A 21,864-nucleotide genomic window follows, 5' to 3' on the forward strand; every position below is an offset into this window, starting at 1 on the left:
GGTGAGTTGTTGTACAGTTGTAGGGAGTATTATCTGTTACATAAGGGTGAGTTGTTGTACAGTTGTAGGGAGTATTATCTGTTACATAAGGGTGAGTTGTTGTACAGTTGTAGGGAGTATTATCTGTTACATAAGGGTGAGTTGTTGTACAGTTGTAGGGAGTATTATCTGTTACATAAGGGTGAGTTGTTGTACAGTTGTAGGGAGTATTATCTGTTACATAAGGGTGAGTTGTACAGTTGTAGGGAGTATTATCTGTTACATAAGGTGAGTTGTTGTACAGTTGTAGGGAGTATTATCTGTTACATAAGGTGAGTTGTTGTACAGTTGTAGGAGTATTATCTGTTTACATAAGGGTGAGTTGTTTGTACAGTTGTAGGGAGTATTATCTGTTACATAAGGGTGAGTTGTTGTACAGTTGTAGGGAGTATTATCTGTTACATAAGGGTGAGTTGTTGTACAGTTGTAGGGAGTATTATCTGTTACATAAGGGTGAGTTGTTGTACAGTTGTAGGGAGTATTATCTGTTACATAAGGGTGAGTTGTTGTACAGTTGTAGGGAGTATTATCTGTTACATAAGGGTGAGTTGTTGTACAGTTGTAGGGAGTATTATCTGTTACATAAGGGTGAGTTGTTGTACAGTTGTAGGGAGTATTATCTGTTACATAAGGTGAGTTGTTGTACAGTTGTAGGGAGTATTATCTGTTACATAAGGGTGAGTTGAGTGTTGTACAGTTGTAGGGAGTATTATCTGTTACATAAGGGTGAGTTGTTGTACAGTTGTAGGGAGTATTATCTGTTACATAAGGGTGAGTTGTTGTACAGTTGTAGGGAGTATTATCTGTTACATAAGGGTGAGTTGTTGTACAGTTGTAGGGAGTATTATCTGTTATGTTGTACAGTTGTAGGGAGTATTATCTGTTACATAAGGGTGAGTTGTTGTACAGTTGTAGGGAGTATTATCTGTTACATAAGGGTGAGTTGTTGTACAGTTGTAGGGAGTATTATCTGTTACATAAGGTGAGTTGTTGTACAGTTGTAGGGAGTATTATCTGTTACATAAGGGTGAGTTGTTGTACAGTTGTAGGGAGTATTATCTGTTACATAAGGGTGAGTTGTTGTACAGTTTGTAGGGAGTATTATCTGTTACATAAGGGTGAGTTGTTGTACAGTTGTAGGGAGTATTATCTGTTACATAAGGGTGAGTTGTTGTACAGTTGTAGGGAGTATTATCTGTTACATAAGGGTGAGTTGTTGTACAGTTGTAGGGAGTATTATCTGTTACATAAGGTGAGTTGTTGTACAGTTGTAGGGAGTATTATCTGTTACATAAGGGTGAGTTGTTGTACAGTTGTAGGGAGTATTATCTGTTACATAAGGGTGAGTTGTTTGTACAGTTGTAGGGAGTATTATCTGTTACATAAGGGTGAGTTGTTGTACAGTTGTAGGGAGTATTATCTGTTACATAAGGGTGAGTTGTTGTACAGTTGTAGGGAGTATTATCTGTTACATAAGGTGAGTTGTTGTACAGTTGTAGGGAGTATTATCTGTTACATAAGGGTGAGTTGTTGTTACAGTTGTAGGGAGTATTATCTGTTACATAAGGGTGAGTTGTTGTACAGTTGTAGGGAGTATTATCTGTTACATAAGGGTGAGTTGTTGTACAGTTGTAGGGAGTATTATCTGTTACATAAGGATGAGTTGTTGTACAGTTGTAGGGAGTATTATCTGTTACATAAGGGTGAGTTGTTGTACAGTTGTAGGGAGTATTATCTGTTACATAAGGTGAGTTGTTGTACAGTTGTAGTAGGGAGTATTATCTGTATACTAGTGCAGTGGGTGAGTTGTTGTACAGTTGTAGGGAGTATTATCTGTCCCTCTATAGGTGCAGTGGGTGAGTTGTTGTACAGTTGTAGGGAGTATTATCTGTCCCTCTATAGTCTGGTGCAGTGGGTGAGTTGTTGTACAGTTGTAGGGAGTATTATCTGTCCCTCTATAGCAGGGGTGTCAACTCATTTTCACCAAGGGCCACATTTGGATCATGTTTGTCATCAAAGGGCCGGTTGTAAAGTTAAGACTGCAACTGTATTTGATTTTTCATTTCATATTTATTAATTTTGTTTATTTTTTATGTTTTTTACCTTTTTACTATTTACTGGTATTCTCACTCAAATTTGATTTTACTAGTTTTATTGTCTTAATGAGGACTAGTAGAGTTAAGTAGAGCTTTACTTTATATTTATATTTATGTTTTATCTGTATTGTGCAGCACTTGGTAAACTGTTTTGTTTATGAAATGTGGTATAGAAATAAAGTGGGTTGGTTTGATTTAAAGGTTTAAGTTCAAACATTCACATTACTCCTTCAGTAACATTCATGAAATAGCCGTCCTTCTGCATCACTTTTTCTTTTCTTGGACATTTTTGGGGAAATTTGATACGTTTCTTGGCCCCTTTAGTAACGAGATGCAGTCACTTCACGAGAAACAACTGCGGTGCATTGTGGGAGATGTAGTAGCAGCACAGAGTCACAACATAATAATAAATTATACCTTTTAACCCATTGTGGGCCACATAAAATGACTTGGTGGGCCGGATGTGGCCCACGGGCCTTGACCTTACCGCATGTGCTCTATAGTCTGGTGCAGTAGGTGAGTTGTTGTACAGTTGTAGGGAGTATTATCTGTCCCTCTATAGCAGGAGTATCAAACTCATTTTGGTCCAGGGGTCGTATCCAACCGACTTTGATCTCAAAGGGGCCGAATCAGAAAACTCATGACATATAAACCCCAAAAGTAACAATAAGTTCAAATATTTGTGCAGAGAAACACAAATCTATTACAGAAATCTTTTTTAATTGATGAACTCTTTGTTTTTCAAAATATTATAATATTATGAACAACCTGAAACTTTAAGAAAAATACAATTTCAACACAATGTTTTAACATGAACTTATGAATAGGAATAAGTAAATTTTTCTTGTAAAATCCTGCACTCGGCTCCACTTTTCTCATTTGTGACATTTTTCTGATGAGGGTGTCACGGTCAACAGTCAAAACGATCGTCCTTTAAGAGCGTTTGGAAAGAGACAAGTCTTCATTTGGTGCTGCTCTGGTGGGGGGGCCACGTACAGAGACGCTGGAGACGCTGTTGTGATAAACACCACAGAAAATTAACAATATTTTAATAAAAAATAAAATTAAAATATTTTAGTAGAAAATCAGCCGAGGGCCAGATTAAAGGTCTTGGAGGGCCAGATCTGGCCCCCGGGCCGCATGTTTGACACCTGTGCTCTATAGTCTGGTGCATTGGGTGAGTTGTTGTACAGTTGTAGGGAATTTGGAGCTGAGTTCTGTAATAAGAATAGGAATTTATTTACAAACAAAACAGCGAAATTAAAACCCAAGATAACGCAGAGCCGGTTAATACAAACATTTAAAGAGCCAAATGATGAGGCTCACTGCAGCAGTTACAGAGAGAGGGGGACAGGGGAAGTTGATGGAGGTGGAAGAGCCCCCACGCTCACTTCCTGTTTGGAACGCAGCAGACAGCGGGTGAGATATGTCATTGTAGAAGTTCACTTTGCTGTGGTGTCCTACCCCACTCTTCCCATCGAACTGTGTGAGTGAATGATTGGGGTGGATGGGAGGATGGTGGTACATCTTCAAGTGAGACATGAGGGGGTAACACTTTATAATAACTACACCTTATTTAGCCTTGATAAAGCATGAACAAAGACTTAATTAATAATGATTCACGCTTAGTAACTACTTAATTACTACCTTAATTAGCACTTGCACTTAATTTGTCTGTGCTGTAAATAGTTACTCATAATTATTTCATACTTAATTACTCATGGACTAACCATTTGAGCATTTATTAATCATTAGTAAACTATGAGAGAATGATTTACTAATAATACAATGCAATGATCATTCAGGCAGCTGTTATCTGTTAGTTAAGTCTTTGTGAGAGCTTTTCTAAAGTGAAGACTAATTATCCTTTATTAAACATTTACTAAGCATGAATCATTATTAATTAAGTCTTTGTTCATTATTAATTAAGTCTTTGTTCATGCTGTAAGGCTAAATAAAGTGTAGTTATTATAACGTGTTACCATTCTAAAATGTAAATGTATGATTTTCTACTATATTCCATGTCGAATTTTTCATCTGATTTGCCTGATTTTCCTTTGAAATGGTCGACAAAACGGCATGACTATTACTGACTCATTTAGTCAGAGTAAATCCCCCTTTTGCACACAGCACACTCCGCTCTCTGACACGTCCAATAGCAGCTTTCTCTGTGGGAACAGATTTAGTGTCATCTACATAGAAGTTTGATTTTCTTGTCTCAACCGCTGCACCTGTAAAACTCTGCTCTTTTTTTCAGAGCAAAATTGGAGCAGTTTGGTGACAAAAAGACACCAAATAAATGCACTTTCATCCTGTATCCGGCTGCAGTGGTTGGCACATCTCCATTTGGCCACAGAACCACGCCACAGAAATCTCAGCATGTCTGAGCCTTCTTCATTCTCTCTCACCTGGTGAAACATTCCTTCAGTTTCTGCCATTCTTGACAGAACCTGAGTTGGTCAGATCAGATCTTTGGAGCAGCTCTTTATTTAGGGATGTGTCCTGGAATGAGGTGGTACAATCAAATATGACTCTGATGATACACACTATGGTTGGCTATTTATCACACTTTGCCATTTTTATGTGTAGACCTTTATACATATTTTGTACTCCTGCAAAGCCGTTATGTTTGAACTGTATGGTCAGACATTGAGCTCTTGTTCAGTGAGGTGACAGTTATTTGACATCACAGTGTCTGTTGCAGAGTGGTAAATGTAGTTAATATGATGAAGTGAGATTCAGGAGCAGGACCACGCCTCAGCCGCCCTCTCCTCTCAACAACCACAACTCACCTCGACCACACCTCAAATTTCCCAGAAGCCTATATGTAGCAGCCTTTCCCATCATCCCAGTTTGTCTGGGCTAACTGGACCCCACCCTCCCATCCCCTATTTTGTCTTTCAGTCATAAGACCCCTGCAAGGGCTGGGTCAGTTGCAGATTGAGACGGAGCCTCCACCTAGAGTCTCAACCCAGCCATCCCATCTGGAAAAAAAATGGAAAAAAAAAATAAGAATTTACTACTGTCCCTGTCATGTGTGGTTTACTCCTGAAAGTGTCCCCCTTTTGCATTTTTCTCATACAAGTAGATTATGAAAAACTAGTAAAGATAAAGTGAACATTTTGCATGACATTTACAGGTAATGTGCATGATCAACTACATTTTCTTTGTATGTTTCATGTAATGTTTGTATTCTTTAATTATATGTTGCAAAAAAAAATAAAAAATCAGAGTCTGAAGGGGGAATTGACCCCAGATCGACCATGTGAAAGCCCAGTGACTCACCAACTGAGCAAACTAACTGCTGATTCCAGAGGGAACAATAGCAGATACTGAGGACAATTACAAGTACCTTGGTATTTGTAACTGATATGACGTCTTGTCAGTTGAGGCATGTGAAAAAAACAGAAGTGTGTAGCTGCTTTTTGGAATATTACAAGTCAATATAGAACTTTGTAATAATTAGGATTTTGCAGTAGAAATCTTTTTACAGCCTGATGTTTGTTCACTGTGAGATCAGTGGAAGATGTTTTTTAAGGTTGTAATGCAAGATTTACATTACTGTGTTTACCCCCATACTGACCAACACACACACACACACACACACACACACACACACACACACACACACACACACACACACACACACACACACACACACACACACACACACACACACACACACACACACACACACACACACACACACACACACACACACACACACACACACACACACACACACACACACACACACACACACACACACACACACACACACACACACACACACACACACACACACACACACACACACACACACACACACACACACACACACACACACACACACACACACACACACACACACACACACACACACACACACACACACACACACACACACACACACACACACACACACACACACACACACACACACACACACACACACACACACACACACACACACACACACACACACACACACACACACACACACACACACACACACACACACACACACACACACACACACACACACACACACACACACACACACACACACACACACACACACACACACACACACACACACACACACACACACACACACACACACACACACACACACACACACACACACACACACACACACACACACACACACACACACACACACACACACACACACACACACACACACACACACACACACACACACACACACACACACACACACACACACACACACACACACACACACACACACACACACACACACAACACACACACACACACACACACACACACACACACACACACACACACACACACACACACACACACACACACACACACACACACACACACACACACACACACACACACACACACACACACACACACACACACACACACACACACACACACACACACACACACACACACACACACACACACACACACACACACACACACACACACACACACACACACACACACACACACACACACACACACACACACACACACACACACACAACACACACACACACACACACACACACAAACACACACAAACACACACACACCTATTACCCTGTCTACTCTGGGAGTTCCACATCTGCATCAGTCTCATTTCAGTCTCTGTTTCAGGTAAGGCCATTTAACAGTGTCAGTTTGTTTTTGTCTATATGTTTGCTTTTGTCACAGGAATGTTTGTCTAAGTATCTTTTCCAGTTCAGTAAAGTTATCATCACTCACATCACCAGCTTGTAAACCATTTATTTCATACCTGTAAACTGCTTTTCTTTGTCCCATTCTTTGCAACAAAACCTTGGTCTTTTTTGCCATGGATGTTGAGCTGCCTTGTAATATTTTCTGTACAGAATGTGGCTGTGCTTTTGGGGGTCAAGGAAAGACTATGTCAAGATTGTCTTGTGTTCTTTTGCTGTTTTTATTTGGACAGACACTTAGACAGTCTGCAGTCACTCCCAGTCCCAGTATCACAATGTTTCTCTTTTCCATTGAGAATAATGTGTCACTTATCACCTTGACAAGGACTAGTGGAGTTAAAAAGATCTTTATTTTGTATTTCTACTGGATATGTTTTATCTGCAGTGTTGGGAAGGTGACTTTTAAAATGTATTCCCCTACAGATTACAGATTACACACCCCAAAATGTAGTTTGTAACAGAATCCATTAAATTACTTAAGGTGAGTAATGTAATCTGAATACTTTGGATTACTTGATTTGCTGTAGAGAAACAAAGACTAAGATATCGCAACATAAGATGTTTTATCTGCTAAAAGAAAATAAAAAGCCCAGACTTTACTGAACCAAATTAAAAATATTATTGATAGAAGACGAGGAGACACGTCCACACAGCAGGATTTAGTCCTGTTAAATCCTGGTTTTAGACCTGGTTTAGATCTAGTTTAGGTCTAGTCGGGTCCTTACTCGAACTAGGAAGTACGAGCACATAAGTCCTGTGCTCAGGTCTCTGCACTGGCTCCTGTGCCTCAGAGAATAGACTTTAAAGCAGCTCTGCTTGTACAAGTGTCTCCATGGCCGAGCACCAAAGTCCATCTGTGACATGTTAGTGTCATATGAACCATCTCACACTCTGAGGAGCTCAGGGACCGGCCTCCTGCTGGTGCCCAGAGTCACGACTAAACAAGGGGAGTCAGAGTTTCAGGTTCATGCAGCTAAAACCTGGAACAGTCTGAACATGTGAGACAGACTCTTCTGTGACGCTGTTTAAATCCAGACTCAAAACATTTCTGTTTAACTGTGCATATAACTGAAAGGTTTTCATTCTGCACTCTTCTCTCCAATTTATGTCTCTCTTTTTTTAATTTTAATCTTCATGATTATTTATGTTTTGATTTGTTTTTATTATGATTTTAATGTATTTCTTATTCTGTAAAGCACTTTGAATTACTTTGTGTACGGATTGTGCTGTACAAATAAACTTGCCTTGCCTTGAATTGCCTAGTTTAGACCTGGTTTTAGTTCTGGTTTAGTCCTGTTAAATCCTGGTTTAGTCCCGGTTTAGTCCCGGTTTAGTCCTGGTTTTAGATCTGGTTTAGATCTAGTTTAGGTCTAGTTTAGACCTGATTTAGACCTGGTTTTAGTCCTGGTTTAGTCCTGGTTTTAGATCTGGTTTAGATCTAGTTTAGGTCTAGTTTAGACCTGGTTTTAGACCTGGTTTAGTCCTATTTTAGTCCTGTTTTAGTCATGGCTTAGATCTAGTTTAGACCTGGTTTAGTTTCCAGCAATGAGTGGAATTACCGAAAAAACAGGAAAATACCGCTGTGTAATCCATTTATTTCAACAAAGTAACTGTAATCCAGTTACCACTCACTGAAACAGTAACTGTAACTGAATACAGTTACTCATAATTTGTACTCTGATTATGTAACTCCGGTACATGTAATCTGTTACTCCCCAACACTGTTGATCTGTATTGTGCAGCTTTGGAAACACTTTTGTTTATGAAATGTGAAATAAAGTGGATTAAATTAAGCAGCTGTACCTTTACTTCATATTAGAGATGCACAGATGGGCTATTTTTTCATCCGCATCCACGACACAAAACTCATCATCCGCCCGCTGTCCATTTGCACCCGAGGTTTTGACCAATTTCAAACCCGCACTTGCCCGCCATCCGCCCATTGATTTTAGAACAATCAAATAGCAAACAAACTAAAGAGCCTCAATAAAAATGCAAACTCTACAGCTCATTCATTCCAAAATTGGCTCAACGTGCATGTTCACATTCTTAATTGCCTGTAACAATCCCAAACTTGCCTGGTTGTCTTGCGCAGTTAATTAATTGACAATGTTTGAACCTTCTTGCCTTCATGTTGGATGTTATTGCATTCTGAACATTCTGCCATTGCCCGATGTTATTTTAGAGTCATATGGAGTTCATATGTCTGTGATTTTACATTTTCACATTGATCCAGAGAATGATTTGATTTTCCACAAATACAGCACATAGTTTTACAGTTATTTACTGACATGACAAAACTGCTGCTCTTGTTTTTCTGAGAGCACCGCTGAGCTCTTGAGTCTGCTGCCACTGTGGGGTCCGAACAGGGTTTTCTAGGAACGTCCTGTGCTTCACCACACACAGGATCCTGTAACACACTTGCCTGTTTCTCTATAAATACCACAAGATCTGGAAAACCTGCCTGTTTTTTTTTTATTTATCTCCAAGAGCTCACATGCCACTGTTCTCCACTTTTCTTTGAGTTTTTAAGTATATATAAAATAAATGATAGATCTAATTCTTGCATTGTTTTTAACTGTCCCTTTGTGTTGTAGGATCCTCCAGATAAAGTGCAGAAGTATGTGGAGCATTTCCATCAGTTTCAGGAGTCTTTCAGGTGTCAGAATAATTTTATTATCCCATATTTGCTAAATACTTGTGTGATATTCTAGGCCTATGAGTTAACCATTTATGTACTACAATTCTTTGATTTATAATGTACCAATCACTTGTCACTTGTTGAATAACCTCTGTGTGTTTGACAACTGTGTGCAGTGTCCTATCGCTCTAGTGAACCTCGAGATGATTCCTCACATGAAGCCAACTCCCACTGTCACACATGCAAGAGTTATGATGGTGTCTGACCTAAGGCATCTCCTGTTTGTACTATGCTTAGCTGCACCAGTTTCTTATTATGTCTTGGCTGTTTCCCCTTCCCCTTGAGAATTATCATTCTGTAACTAGGGCCTCCTAATGAAATAAAAAGAGGAGAACAGCCTTGAGTCATCAGAACGTGTGGAGACTGTTGGTTGTGATGCCCACTCTCTGCCCGTTCTCCTCATGAGTAAAACTGAATTCATCTCTTGTCTTTCTTCTTGTTTTTAATGTTTAGATAAGCCTAACACAGGTAAGAGTCTTTTCAATGAATGCATTTGCATCTCATCTCCAAACTGTGTTTTCAAAAGTTTTTGTGTCCATATTTGCAGCCACATGGAACAGTTCCTCTCTGGCTTGACCACTTATATATTGTTCCACATAATAGGGTCTGTCATCTTCATTATTTGCTTCACTCTCAATGTCATGTTTAAATGCTCTCACAAATGTGTGAAACTGTGACAGTAGGAGACTGGGTGGCTCTAAAACGGGACATCATTTTTTCACATATCACATACTCTATGGGCTGCAGTAAAATCATACAAGTTATAAATACTTGTCTGTCATATTTTGTAATTTCAGGTTTGTAAAACCATGGTGTGTCTGCAGAAGGATGGGACAGGCCTGGGAATGGTTTTGCTTCTGGGCTGCTGCTGCTTTTTCTTCATTTATTTTTTTAACAGGGGTCTTGGTGTTCACCAAACTGATGTCATGTAAAGGTGACTGGGCGTGATCACTCTTCTTGTCTTGTCTTGAAAAAAGAAATGAGACCCTTACAAATCTACAACAAAGCAAACAGTGTTTCACACAGGGACTTGCAGCTACTAGTCCCCTACATTTATATAAACATATGAGGAAGGGTTAGTCCCACTGAATATGTTCAAAAATAAAAAGGATTTACACCTGTGTTTCATGAATAAACAGCAGTGTATTCAGTGTTAGTAACTTTACCTCGTGTGCGTGTGTGTGCGTGTGTGCGTAGTGAAAATGTACATGTGTAGAAAGCAGGCTGCATTTTCATCATCATTCAGTCTGTAATTGTAAAACTAAAGAACACCACCCACGATACTTATTTGAAATGTCACACATTTGTTAAATTGGGGTGAACTTGTAAAAAGTGCTTACGATACTCGATTAAGTGACGATACTGATCTTCATCAACAACTGTACAACATAAAGCTACATGAGGTTTTCACCGGAACCTGTTTGACCAACCAACCACAGCAGAACATCACCAACTTACCAGTGGAATGACTGATACATGGAGGTGTGTGATGCGCAAGACCGTGAGGGTGGTTGCAGGTGGAGCGCCCTGGAACACCACTGTGTGCGCACTAATGTGCGCGTTATTGTGCGCACTGGTGTGTGCGCACTGGTGTGTGCGCACTGGTGTGTGCGCACTGGTGTGTGCGCACTGGTGTGTGCGCACTGGTGTGTGCGCACTGGTGTGTGCGCACTGGTGTGTGCGCACTGGTGAGATGAAGGCGGGTGCATGTGCGCGTGCAAATGCGGGTGAAGGCGAAAAACCACAGCTGCATCATGAACCTACAGTCACCTGCCTCCATGGACTACAAAGCACAAAGGCATGATGGGAAATGCAGGGCTGTCACACAAGTGTGATCACGGCTGACTGACAGCTGACTGGACCTGATGTGTTTTGATGAAACGGGACGTCCTGCCCCTCCCTCCTCTTTCTTCACATCACATCTGTCCACTTTTCTACCAGCAGCGCACTTCAGATGAGACAGAACAGGGGCCGGGTGTGGTACATGAGGTGAAAGGCATTGTTAAGTTTATTATGAGTTTTGTGTTCTCTGCTCTGGTGATGTGGGGTCAGTCCGTGGTTTGTGGGAAAACAGGAGAATAACGGTCATTTTAAACACCCTCATTATAAAAGTGGTCAGGTTTTCTGAGGGTTTTCTGTATTTTTACTTGTGCCATTATGGTGGAGGAGCGCTCCTCTCACGTCACATGAAAACTGTCGATAGATCAAACTTAGGCTTCTTCTTAAACATCATGGAAATCATGTTTCTAGCTAAGGCCTTTGTGTGATTATCACACAACACTCTTACATACTTCTCCCTCCGTCTAAAAATACAGACAGGCATCTTTCTGGATTTGCGACACAAACTTGGCCTGTTGTAGTCAAATAGCTGAAACACTTGTAAACTATTCTAGTGCAATACAAAGCTGATGTGCACAGGCTGATGTCGCCCTCATGTGGTCAAGAGCTGTAAACTCAGCCACAGGGAGACGAGACCAAACAGCTAAATGTAATGTTCATTGATACAGATCATTTTGTATTTTCTACTCACACAACTACTCCTAATAATGTCCACCAACCCCATGTCTTCATTAAATAATACATTTACCTAAAAACAGTGGCAGTAGCGCGCCTGAGGAGGTTATACTCTTTTAATACTTCTGTTCAAACCCAACGGTTCATTCGCCTGTTTTTCTTTTTTTTTTTGTATTTTGCACTATTGTCTTTTTCTTGCCTGTGTAATACGTCTTTGAGTTGTTTTATTTTATTTTATTTTAAAGAACTGGGCTATGAAAACTACTCGTTATTATTATTAGGCTACTTCACATATTGAGATAAAATGATTAAAATGAAAAGTGCCATCATCATCATTATGTCTGGGAAACAGTGTGCAGTTGTTAAAATACATTTCCTCTAGCAACATCATAGTAAAAAAAAAAAAAAAAAGCAAATACAGTCGAGGTCTCCATATATTTTTTTACAGGTTTGAGAATAAGAAGAAAAAAAAAAAAAATATATATATATATATATATATATATATATATATATATATATATATATATATATATATATATATATATATATATATATATATATATATATAAAGTGTTTCTCACCTTCCACGGTGGTTAGGTCTCTCACCCTCATTCAGCTCGGGTCGTCTACCAGAGGCCTGGGAGCTTGAGAGTTCTGCGCAGTATCTTTGCTGTTCCCAGTACTGCACTTTTCTGGACTGAGATGTCCATTGTTTTTCCCGGTATCTGTTGTAGCCTCTTCCAGTTTGGGGGTTACAGCCCCGAGTGTCCGATCACCACAGGCACCACTGATGCCTTTACTTTCCAGGCTCTCTCCAGCTCTTCCTTGAGCCCCTGGTATTTCTCTAGCTTCTCGTGTTCCTTTTTCCTGATATTACCATCGCTTGGTATTGCGATGTCAACCACCACGGCTCTGCTCTGTTTCTTATCCACCACCACTATGTCTGGTTGGTCCATCACCATTCTGTCAGTCTGTATCTGGAAGTCCCACAGGATCTTGGCTCGGTCATTCTCCACAACCTTTGGAGGTGTTTCCCACCTTGATCCTGGGGTTTCCAGCCCGTACTCTGCACAGATGTTTCTGTACACTCTGCCCGCAACTTGGTTATGTCGCTCCATGTATGCTTTCCCTGCCAGCATCTTACACCCTGCAGTTATGTGCTGGACTGTCTCAGGAGCCTCTTTGCACAGTCTACACCCTGGGTCTTGTCTGGTGTGGTAGATCTATATATATATATATATATACAGTGTTGTGCAAGTTCACACTTTTCATGAACTAGTTCAAAGTTCAGTTCACACTTGTTCAAAGTGAATAGTTCACGTTCATAGTTCACAATTTTAATTTTGAACTAGTTCAAAGTTCAGTTCATTTTATATTTAGATGAGATCTGTAAATGAAAGGCTGCATTTATTTTTCAAACTGACTTCTAGTTTACTTACAAGATCCACTGTTGGACAAGTGACTTTTAAAACTGTAATGTTTTATTTATGACTTGTTACTGTCATTTCAAAGTCATTTGTTACATTACAATATTACTGTATTTAAAATGTAAAACATTATATGACTATTGCAGCACTTTTAATTTACTCTCACCAAAAGAACTGTTAAGATGCTGAACTTTTGCGCCGTATATGGACTGAACCAGGACTAAACCAGGACTAAACCAGGTCTAAAAACCAGGTCTAAACCAGGTTAAACCAGGTCTAAACCAGGACTAAACCAGAAACTGAACCAGGACTGAACCAGATCTAAACCAGGACTAAACCAGGTCTATACCAGAACTGAACCAGGACTAAACCAGGTCTAAACCAGGTCTAAACCAGGACTAAACCAGGACTAAACCAGAACTGAACCAGGACTGAACCAGGTCTAAACCAGGAATAAACCAAGACTAAACCAGGACTGAACCAGAATTGAACCAGGTCTAAACCAGGACTGAACCAGGACTGAACCAGGTCTAAACCAGGAATAACCCAAGACTAAACCAGGACCTTAACCAGAATTGAACCAGGTCTAAACCAGGTCTAAACCAGAACTGAACCAGGACTAAACCGGACTAAACCAAGACTAAACCAGGACCAAACCAGGACTAATCCTGGACTAGAACTTGGAATCTAGGGTCGTTTTCACACCGCTAGTTCGATTATTTGGTCCGCACCAGGCAATAAAATTGTTATTATGTAGCAAATACACTCCAGTGTGGTCCGCGTTCACACCGGCAAACGAACCAAAACTGGTTCGATTCACGTGTCTCTGTTTCCCCGGTAAAACAGCGATACTCCAGTTATCAACACCGATGTTCCTGTTAATACCACGGGCCGTCCTCATCTCAAATTATCACCATGAACTCATAAAACAGCAACATGTAGAACTTTGTACAAACTCACCGCATCAGCCCAGAGTTCGGGTAACAGCAGCAGCCAACAGCGCTCACAGTAGCGCGCAGCTCCTCAGGACGGGGCTGGGGTCTGGTCCTTGGTCTTCTGTTACAAGCGCGTTGGTCAGATGGTCCGGAGGCTTCATCCTCCATGTGCTGGTTCCAAACGGTGGCGAGCAAGACCAGTGCGCAATGACTGGGTCTGAGCGGGTACGTTCCGTCGTCTGCGCGCTGGTTCTGTGCGAGAAAAGCAAGAATGCGCTGTGGACTACAGGTCCGGCGCGCTGCTCCTGTCCTCCGCGCTCAAGAACCACGGCTGGTTCCAAGGTGGTGCAGCATCCGGACAGAAGCGTGAGTCCAGTTTGGTTTGTTATATGTTGTTCTGAGCGTCCGTCCTTGGCGCATTTGGTTCTTCCCGGGGAAAGCGCTTCCTCAGGTCGAGGCTCCCGCTCCAGCTCCTCTGAGCCCGGCCTGAACCGGAGCTGCCCCCGCTGGTTCAGGACTCTGGTTTGGATCTAGTCCGACTGTATTTCTCACACTAGGCTAAAAACAGGGACTTTTTAAAGTTGTATCAATTGAATGGGCGATTGCCTATTGCCATAAAATTATTTTGGTTAATTAAAGCCTAAAATAACAAATGTTGGTTGCTGTGTGATCACGGGGGAACACCGGGTCGTCTCTGTGCGTGTAGGTCCCGAACAGGCTTACGCACCCCCAATTTTGACTCACTCTGGAGCCACACGTTCGCACATACTTGCTCTAATCTTCGTGTATTACGTTCTCAGTAATGGCCATTGTTGGTAAAATAATTCGAAAATGAATCGCGGCTGCCTCTGGACAACAATCTGTTACTGCGCTGGAGTCGTACAGCGCGTCATTTCAGGCAGAGGAGACGCGTGTCCCTCCCATGATGCATTTCGAATAGTCCGTTTGTCCATACTGTCTATGGTTTGGACCCGGGTTCGCGTTCACACCAGAGGAATCGCACCAAAGTTGGTCATTTGGTGCGGATGCAAGCGAACCGAGACCACCTCTTTTTTGCGGTCTCGGTCCGCTTGATTTGGTTCGGGTCCGAGTCCGATTGACGCTTTCACACCAACGCAAACGAACCGAACTAACCACTTTTGGTTCGAATGGACCGTTTGGTGCGCACCAAATACTGTCGGTGTGAAAACGCCCTAGGAGCGCCCCTGAGAGAACCCCGAGTGCGCTCGGGCGTCAGCTGCGTTTATCTCGGTGGAGCGCGGACTTCTGCGTCGGTCCTTTCGCTCAGGATCACGGTCTACGCGGGCGCACCTCCGGCGTTTCACCACTGCTGATATCGCGGTGATTTTAGCAAATTTGTATGAAGAAAAACGAAAAACCCACCATTTCAGTCCAGGTTAAAAAGCATTTTGACGCGCGTTACTGACATTTGTACCAAGTAAGGGTGTTTTCACACCGACAGTATTTGGTGCGCACCAAACGGTCCATTCGAACCAAAAGTGGTTAGTTCGGTTCGTTTGCGTTGGTGTGAAAGCGTCAATCGGACTCGGACCCGAACCAAATCAAGCGGACCGAGACCGCAAAAAAGAGGTGGTCTCGGTTCGCTTGCATCCGCACCAAATGACCAACTTTGGTGCGATTCCTCTGGTGTGAACGCGAACCCGGGTCCAAACCATAGACAGTATGGACAAACGGACTATTCGAAATGCATCATGGGAGGGACACGCGTCTCCTCTGCCTGAAATGACGCGCTGTACGACTCCAGCGCAGTAACAGATTGTTGTCCAGAGGCAGCCGCGATTCATTTTCGAATTATTTTACCAACAATGGCCATTACTGAGAACGTAATACACGAAGATTAGAGCAAGTATGTGCGAACGTGTGGCTCCAGAGTGAGTCAAAATTGGGGGTGCGTAAGCCTGTTCGGGACCTACACGCACAGAGACGACCCGGTGTTCCCCCGTGATCACACAGCAACCAACATTTGTTATTTTAGGCTTTAATTAACCAAATAATTTTATGGCAATAGGCAATCGCCCATTCAATTGATACAACTTTAAAAAGTCCCTGCTTTTAGCCTAGTGTGAGAAATACAGTCGGACTAGATCCAAACCAGAGTCCCGAACCAGCGGGAGCAGCTCTGGTTCAGGCCGGGCTCAGAGGAGCTGGAGCGGGGAGCCTCGACCTGAGGAAGCGCTTTCCCCGGGAAGAACCAAATGCGCGGAGGACGGACGCTCAGAACAACATATAACAAACCAAACTGGACTCACGCTTCTGTCCGGATGCTGCACCACCTCGGAACCAGCTGCGATTCTTGAGCGCGGAGGACAGGAGCAGCGCGCCCGGACCTGTAGTCCACAGCGCATTCTCGCTTTCCCGCACAGAACCAACGCGCAGACGACGGAACGTACCCGCTCAGACCCAGTCATTGCGCACTGGTCTTTCTCGCCACTGTTTGGAACCAGCACATGGAGGATGAAGCCTCCGGACCATCTGACCAACGAGCTTGTAACAGAAGACCAAGGACCAGACCCCAGCCCCGTCCTGAGGAGCTGCGCGCTACTGTGAGCGCTGCTGCTGTTACCCGAACTCTGGGCTGATGCGGTGAGTTTGTACAAAGTTCTACATGTTGCTGTTTTATGAGTTCATGGTGATAATTTGAGATGAGGACGGCCCGTGGTATTAACAGGAACATCGGTGTTGATAACTGGAGTATCGCTGTTTTACCGGGGAAACAGAGACACGTGAATGAACCAGTTTTTGGTTCGTTTGCCGGTGTGAACGCGGACCACACTGGAGTGTGTTTGCTACATAATAACAATTTTATTGCCTGGTGCGGACCAAATAATCGAACTAGCGGTGTGAAAACGACCTAAAATAATACGCGCGTGGAGCAGCACGTCCTGTGCCTGTAGAGCGTCAAAAAATAGGATCCATCCTATTTTTAGAGGCTCTACACGAGCGTAGGCGTCAAAATACACAAAGAGCATGTATCTGTTGTTGTATTTGTGTATTTACCATCAGCACATTGTGCTCCCTGGGCAGTTGTGTATCAAGTGAAAGAGCCCAGATCCACATAGACTGTTAATTAGTGCTTTGAAATTTACTTTTGAAATCCTTGCGTTTGCCGTGGTCAGCCTGTACAGAAGGTAAATACAAGCAGCTAAACGCGCCCAGTCAAGTTTGATTGACTTCTGATTGAGAGACACAAGAGCCCGTACGTTCCGTTAAAGCTGCCGGTGGAGTCGCCTTCGCGTTGACACGCGGCTGTGGTTTTCGCGAGGTGAAGTGCGAGCAGATCGTCACTCGTCAGGTGAAAACAAATTCCGACGTTTAACTGAACCCCAACAGTGACGTACGTCGTTCATCACACATAATTTGAACAAATTCACGTTCAAGTTCTTGATTTACAAAGTGTTGCGTTCAGTTCAAAGTTCACTGAAAAATGAACGTGTTCAATGAACGCGTTCTTTTGAACGCGTTCATGCACAAACACTGTATATATAATATATATATATATATATAATATATATATTTTAATCATAGTTTATATTTTAATATTAGTATAGCCTCTTGTTCTGTTTAAAGTTGAACCACAACAAACAAGTGCAAGTTCCTGTTTTGTTCCCACACAGTTGATAATCCCTTTCTGTTTCTTCACTGAAAAAAAAAATAAAAATTGACAACAATAACATGACTTTTTTACATTTCTCTGTCCAGCATGTTTAAATCTTACAAAGGTCACTTGATTGTGGTGGATGTGAGACCTGCATGTTTTAATCAGGTTGAGGAAACATGACTTTATTCTAATCTGTGGTGAGGCTCCTCCCTCTGGAATTCTCCTCCCCAAAACCTTTGGAGGGAAAATTCCAATGTAACAGGACACAGGACAGATCCAGGAGCAGAGACACACAGTGTGGAGCAGGAGGATTATGAGAACTGATCTGGAGGTGAGACTTTTCAAAGATTTTATATGTTTCTCTGGACTAGAATGTCGTCATTGTTAAAACATGTTTGTGGTGTTTTATTTGAAATTAATGTCAGGACTGTTTCCATGAAACAAATTGTCTTTGACTGTTCATCTACAAGAGTGTGACAGTTGTATCAGATTTGAATGTGTTTGTTCCAGAGTCGTCTACAAACACAGAGTGACGTCCAGAGCTCTGCTGGAGCTGTGGGGAAGTTCATGAATGTTACAGCTGATGTTTCAGGAAAAAGGAAGATGTTTGAGAACCAACAAAACACAGAGCACAGATGAACAAAGTAAGTAACTCAACTAAAATGATTTTAAAAGATTTTTATTTTTCAAAATGTACTTCTACTGAAACAGTTTTCATGTTTCTCCAGGGTGATGTGGCACTAGGAGACTTTATACCAGATGCCCTCCCTGTTACTGTGTTTAGAGGAAGAAAAGCAGCACATGGTGAGTTTTGTTTCTGCAGATACACTTCTAATGTTCTTGTTCTTCTGTTCTGGTCCATTATTGTAGTAATAAGTACTTTAAATGTATTTAAACATGTACAACAGAGTAGATGATCAGAATGTGATCATCATGTGTTATTCTGTGTCCACAGAGACCAGAGCTTCTTCACTGGAATAAATCTTCACACTGTCCAGCTCCAAACTGTGTGTCTCTGTACTTGTGTGTCTCTGTGTGTTTGATTCTGTTTAAGACAAAACAGAACTGTGGAAAACTAAAGACTGTTTTTGTTTTCTTTTACAGAATTAGATCAATTAAATTAAATTATACAGACTTATACATTTCATGATAAGGTAACATAAGATAAATATGCATATTCAACATGATTTGATCAAATTTCATCAACATGAAAAAGTGACGTTCATGTTCTGAGAAAAATATGTGTAGAGGGAATCCAAATAAGTTTCAAAGCCTAAACATAATTTTATTGCATTGCAAATGCAGCCGCTTTTCATAACTTTTTTACGCAAATCCAGGGACCTTTTTTGTGTGTGTGTGTTTTGTTTTTTGTTTTTTTAAATATTGGCTATCCATGGTTTACAGAATGATGACAAATTCAAAACCATTCAAAACAAAATGCTAAGTCCTCAAACTGTTGCACATAACAGGAAGTTTAAATGCCTGAGTGTGCACTGTGGCTTTCAGTGACAGAACTTCATGTGAAGGATGCTCATAAAACTACAATAAACTCACAGCCGGCCGTCAAGCTCCGCACAAGACACAGGCACGGACGACTGGTCTAAGATTAGATTAGATTTAGATTTATTGCCACTGTACAAAATACAATGAAGCAGTAAAAATGAATAAACACAGACACGTTCTCACATCCAAACCAGTAAAAACATGAAAAAAAATAAATAAATGATTGCACCGAGCCCCTTCAGGTTTTTTCTCTGCGCCTGTGCTCCTGTTGTGCAGCCGGTTTGTGTTTGAGTTTTTAGCTCCAAATTGTTGTGTTGAATGTGTACTTTTTTTTAAATGTGTAAAAGGAGCTCTTTTAATATTGTTAACTAAAATAAAGAAGTGTATTTTTCCCACTATTTACTGCCTTTGGCCTACGTTTTAGCCAGACTGTGTTATATTTAAACAAATACATGAAAGTGGGGATCCCCTTTTCAGCCTCCTCCCCCCTCGGCTACAGCACAAAAAGTTGACAGAGAGTGGTGAGTTTTCAAAGAACAGTGGACGACCCACAGTGTTGGGGAGTAACAGATTACAGGTACCAGAGTTAACTGTATTCAATTACAGTTACTGTTTCAGTGAGTGGTAATTGGATTACAGTTACTTTGTTGAAATAAATGGATTACACAGAGGTATTTTCCTGTTTTCACATTTTGGGCTATATATTTTTCGGTAATTCCACTCATTGCTGGAAACTAAACCAGGTCTAAACTAGATTTTAACCAGGTCTAAAACAGGTCTAAACCAGGACAAAACTAGATCTAAACCAGGACTAAAACCAGGACTAAACTAGGTATAAACCAGGTCTAAACCAGGACTAAACCTGGACTAAACTAGATCTAAAGTAGATCTAAACCAGGCCTAAAACCAGGTCTAAACCAGGACTAAAACATGATTTAACAGGACTAAACGATGATGAGCGGACATGTCTCCTCGTCTTCTATCAACAATATTTTTAATTTGATTAAGTAAAGACTCAGCTTTTTATTTTCTTTTAGCAGACAAAACATCTTAATTGAAGTCTTTGCTTCTCTACAGCAAATCAAGTAATCCAAAGTATTCAGATTACGTTACTCACTTTAAATAAATTAATGGATTATGTTACAAACTACATTTTGGGGTATGTAATCTGTAATCTGTAATCTGTAGGGGAATACATTTTAAAAGTAACTTTCCCAACACTGACGACTGATTACTTTTTTGTTCAATGTAAGGAGCATGCAGTTTGACTGATATGTAAAGAAAGTGTGGTGGTTTTCAAAGAATATAATCTGCGTCATCAGGAGCGATAATGTTGCCCCCAGAGAAAAAAGTTCTGCGACCCCCGGTTTAAAAACTTGAAGATTTGAGACTTGCAAAACAACAGCTTCTTAAAAAACAACACTTGTGGCACAGCACAGTTTAACTCTACAAATCAAAAAGTTTTTATTACAGAGCCATGAAAACGCCCCATGAGTTGTTGTGAAGGTCCTAAAAACCTCCAGATGTCAACAAATTTCTCTATAGCGTGTCCTGAAGCAACCCTGCAGTACACAAACGCACCAGCAGAGGGAGCCACACGAGACTCGCGTAAACAAAATGTAAACTTATGGTTTTCTTTTGACACCCCCCCCCCCGACAATGCTCCACCCCAGCGCGAAGAAAAACACGTTTATCTGCTTTCGGTTTATTTCGATGGCGCTTTTAGAAATTTTGCATGTTTATCTTGGATTTTATTTTACGTTAATGTGGGTAAACTTGACGCAATGTAGATTATACGCACTGCAGACACGCGTTTTAGCGTTTACTTTAGTTTAAATTAGCATGAATTTAATAGAACAATTTCCTAGGTGCAGAATTTCAACATTACTACAATATCTGAAACGAAATATTTTAGACTTTTAGCTTAGACTTACTTTATTTATTTTAAGCGTTTGTAGGGCAGGGGGACATTTGCATATTTCGAAGCTTTTCCGGGTTTCTACAATTGTATGACTCTGCTTTGTTTATTATTTATTTATTGTTACGAAGGAGGGGGGAGGACACCTGATTTGACACTAAGGGGCGTTACCAAAAAAAAAAAAAAAAAAAAAAAAAAAGAAGTTTATTGCCGCCTGTCTTGACTCTTGACGAGCGAGTTGACAGTGGATATCCTGCTGCCACCTCAAGACAAGAGCAACATCAAGACCAACTTCAACCAGCTTTACCCTCCAAGCAAATAAAGCTGCAAACATGAGCAGGTAAGTCCACACTTTCAGCCAATATTGTGCCAA

General features: G+C 41.2%; 1 protein-coding gene and 1 long non-coding RNA gene across 2 annotated transcripts in view; both read left to right on the top strand.

The window, feature by feature from the left end:
* Positions 1-18,195: 18,195 nt before the first annotated feature.
* On the top strand, positions 18,196-18,874 carry LOC129409366 (uncharacterized). The gene is made up of 3 exons (XR_008632376.1): positions 18,196-18,401; positions 18,581-18,714; positions 18,799-18,874. It is a non-coding gene; the product is annotated as an uncharacterized LOC129409366 (long non-coding RNA).
* A 2,391-nt stretch (positions 18,875-21,265) lies between these two features.
* The window catches only part of LOC110164268 (uncharacterized oxidoreductase YjmC-like), a 34,316-nt gene continuing 33,717 nt past the window's right edge, over positions 21,266-21,864 (top strand). Inside the window, exon 1 of the mRNA XM_020929305.2 lies at positions 21,266-21,831. Within this exon, the coding sequence (XP_020784964.2) occupies positions 21,824-21,831 (8 nt within the window). The 5' untranslated portion in view covers positions 21,266-21,823. The remainder of the gene's footprint in view (positions 21,832-21,864) is intronic.

Source organism: Boleophthalmus pectinirostris, unplaced genomic scaffold (assembly GCF_026225935.1).
Source record: "Boleophthalmus pectinirostris isolate CB_2022bp ecotype Guang Dong unplaced genomic scaffold, ASM2622593v1 HiC_scaffold_2, whole genome shotgun sequence".
Classification (NCBI taxonomy): domain Eukaryota; kingdom Metazoa; phylum Chordata; class Actinopteri; order Gobiiformes; family Gobiidae; genus Boleophthalmus; species Boleophthalmus pectinirostris.